Genomic DNA, 2,500 nt, shown 5'->3' with positions numbered 1-2,500 from the left:
CGTGTGTGCACGTGCGTGCGTGTGTGTGTGTGTGTGTGTGTGTGTGTGTGTGTGTGTGTGTGTGTGTGTGTGTGTGTGTGTGTGTGTGTGTGTGTGTGTGTGTGTGTGTGTGTGTGTGTGTGTGTGCGCATACTTGTGCGATTGTGTATATTTATGTCTCACTTTTTCTTGTCAGAAGCAGACATTTACATCGTTTTGCATTACACTTTTTTTGCATTTGCGTGCATTTTGTGCGCTATATCTGTATCTGCGTCTGTTTGAGTGTGTGGATGTGTGTGCGTGTGTGTGTGTGTGTCTGTCTGTCAGGGTTGCCAGATGAGGCTGAGGATGATTTCCAGCCCAAAAAATGCTCAAAACCCGCCTGGAAGCACTAAATCCTATTGATTTCTATGGGCAAAATTGGGCTTGTTTTTCTGCAAAATACCATTTTTACCCGCAGTCAGCCATCCCAAGCAGCCCAATTGGGCGGGAAACAGCCCAACAACTGCTACTGGCAACACTGCTGTCTGTCTGTCTGTGTGTCTGTCTGTGTGTGTGTGTGTGTGCATGCGCGTGTCTGCATTTGTGTGTAGAGTATGTGTGTACAATACATGCATGCATTTCAGTGTGTGTGTGCGCCGCATGCGTTCCCCCTCACCTGCGACGCGTTCCTCCACCTCCCGCTCGTCGGTGCACACGCCCTGGCCGTGCATGAGCGAGTGCAGCGGCCTGTCGGCGTGGCGCGCCGGGTAGCAGCGCAGGCCCGTGCCGCACCGGGGCGTGTAGACCCCGCAGTGGGCCCCGCGTGCCAGCGCGCACGTCGGGCAGCATCCGCACCCCGGCTCCCGCACCGTCTCCTCGCAGCCCTCGGGCACCCGGCACAGGGCCAGCCTCTCTTCGGTGCACAGCGGGCAGCGGATGGCGTTGGCGTCCTCGGCCGCGCACGGCCGCACAGCGCACAGGGACAGCAGCAGGGTCGTCGCCAGCGCGCCGTACGCGGCGAACCAGCCGGTGGCCCGGAGGCCGTGGTGTTGATGGGTCCGGTGACGTCGGGAGTGGCCGATGGGGACGTCGGTGCTGCTGGTGATACCAGTTGTGGCACCGATGCCGGTGGTGGTGGTGGTGGTGTTGGCATTCATGACGTTGTCACTCAGCAGAGTGGGCCAGCGCTTGCTTATGTGTCGCATGGTTAATTTTTTTCTTAGCCGGTGTGCTTTTTTCTTCCTTTCTTCTTTCTCTTTCTGCACTCCCCCTCTCTCTCCTGTTTCTCACTGTTTTTTTTTCTTGATGTAGAGATCTGATCTCTAACTTTGTCCGTTAGTAGGTCTCTCTCTCTCTCTCTCTCTCTCTCCCTCGTTCCCTCCTGTGGTGAACTCTAGTTTCGTGCCCTGACCTCTTTTTTTTCTTACAATGTTCCGTCTATCTCTCCCTCTCTCTCTCTTCCTCCTCTGTTCAATTTCTTTTTTCTTTTTCCCACTGCTCACCTGAGAACCTCTTGCCCTTCTCCTTGTCCTTGCTCTCCTTCTTATATTTTGTCCTGCTTTTCTTTTCTTCTCTCTCACTCACTCTCTCTCTCTCTCTCTCTCTCTCTCTCTCTCTCTCACTCCGCTGCTCGGGTGTCTGCTCTGGTTCCTGTGTGTGTCATTCCTCTCACCTTACCCTTTTCTTTCTTTCTTTCTTTCTTTCTTTCTTTCTTTCTTTCTTTCTTTCTTTCTTTCTTTCTTTCTTTCTTTCTTTCCTTCTTTCTGTCCTCTCTCTGTGTCTATCTATTACAAACACACGTTGCTTCCTCTCTGTCTCTCTTTGCCAATCTGATACAGCACCTCTCTTCTCACAGTTTCAGTCTCTCTCTCTCTCTCTCTCTCTCTCTCTCTCTCTCTCTCTCTCTCTCTCTCTCTCTCTCTCTCTCTCTCTCTCGTCTCCTCTTCTCTATTTGTGGAGAGGGGGGGGAAAATAATCTGTCAGTCTGTCTAACCGGCAAGCAGCCTCTGGCAGCGTTAGTCCTGTAGCGGCAGTAACAGCAGCAGCAGCAGCAGTAGCGGTAGCAATTACCGGTGGCACTAACTCACTGACTTCCACCCTCAGGCACAATGTTGTCACACTCCTCTCTCTTCTCTTTTCTTCCTCCTTCCTCCTTCCCTCTTCCCTCTTTTTTCCCTCGGCGGTGACGGCGGGCGGGCGGGCAGGCGGGCGAGCGAGCTCACCTCAGCTGCAGCGCTACGTGATAGAGGATGCCTGGCAGCCTCCGCTCAAACAGCTTCGGCTTCACCTCTTGTTGCTGCCGCGGGTAAAGATGGTGAAGATGGTGGTGGTGGTGGTGATAAAGGCTGGCGTCGGTCGACACGGGTTGGCATGCAGGAGCAGTGCCGGGCATGGGTGATGATGCGTCCTCAGGGGTTCGTAAAACGCTGGAGAGGTTGAAGGCAGATTTTTTTTTTTTGGGTTGTTGTCGTCAGCCTGGTCTGTCGGTGGTTTGGGTTTGCTGGTTGCAGGATTCAGTGGCGGCTTCTGATATAGATTC

General features: G+C 53.5%; 1 protein-coding gene across 1 annotated transcript in view; it reads right to left on the bottom strand.

The window, feature by feature from the left end:
* Positions 1 to 2,500, bottom strand: part of LOC134450685 (insulin-like growth factor-binding protein 4) — a 62,122-nt gene that overhangs the window by 59,248 nt on the left and 374 nt on the right. The window contains exon 1 of the mRNA XM_063200610.1: positions 638 to 2,500. This exon is cut by the window's right edge and continues 374 nt beyond it. Within this exon, the coding sequence (XP_063056680.1) occupies positions 638 to 1,166 (529 nt within the window). The 5' untranslated portion in view covers positions 1,167 to 2,500. The remainder of the gene's footprint in view (positions 1 to 637) is intronic.

Source organism: Engraulis encrasicolus, chromosome 1 (assembly GCF_034702125.1).
Source record: "Engraulis encrasicolus isolate BLACKSEA-1 chromosome 1, IST_EnEncr_1.0, whole genome shotgun sequence".
In the NCBI taxonomy this organism is placed as follows: Eukaryota; Metazoa; Chordata; class Actinopteri; order Clupeiformes; family Engraulidae; genus Engraulis; species Engraulis encrasicolus.
The sequence above is the reverse complement of the archived record's forward strand: the minus strand, read 5'-3'. Positions and strand labels throughout refer to the sequence as shown.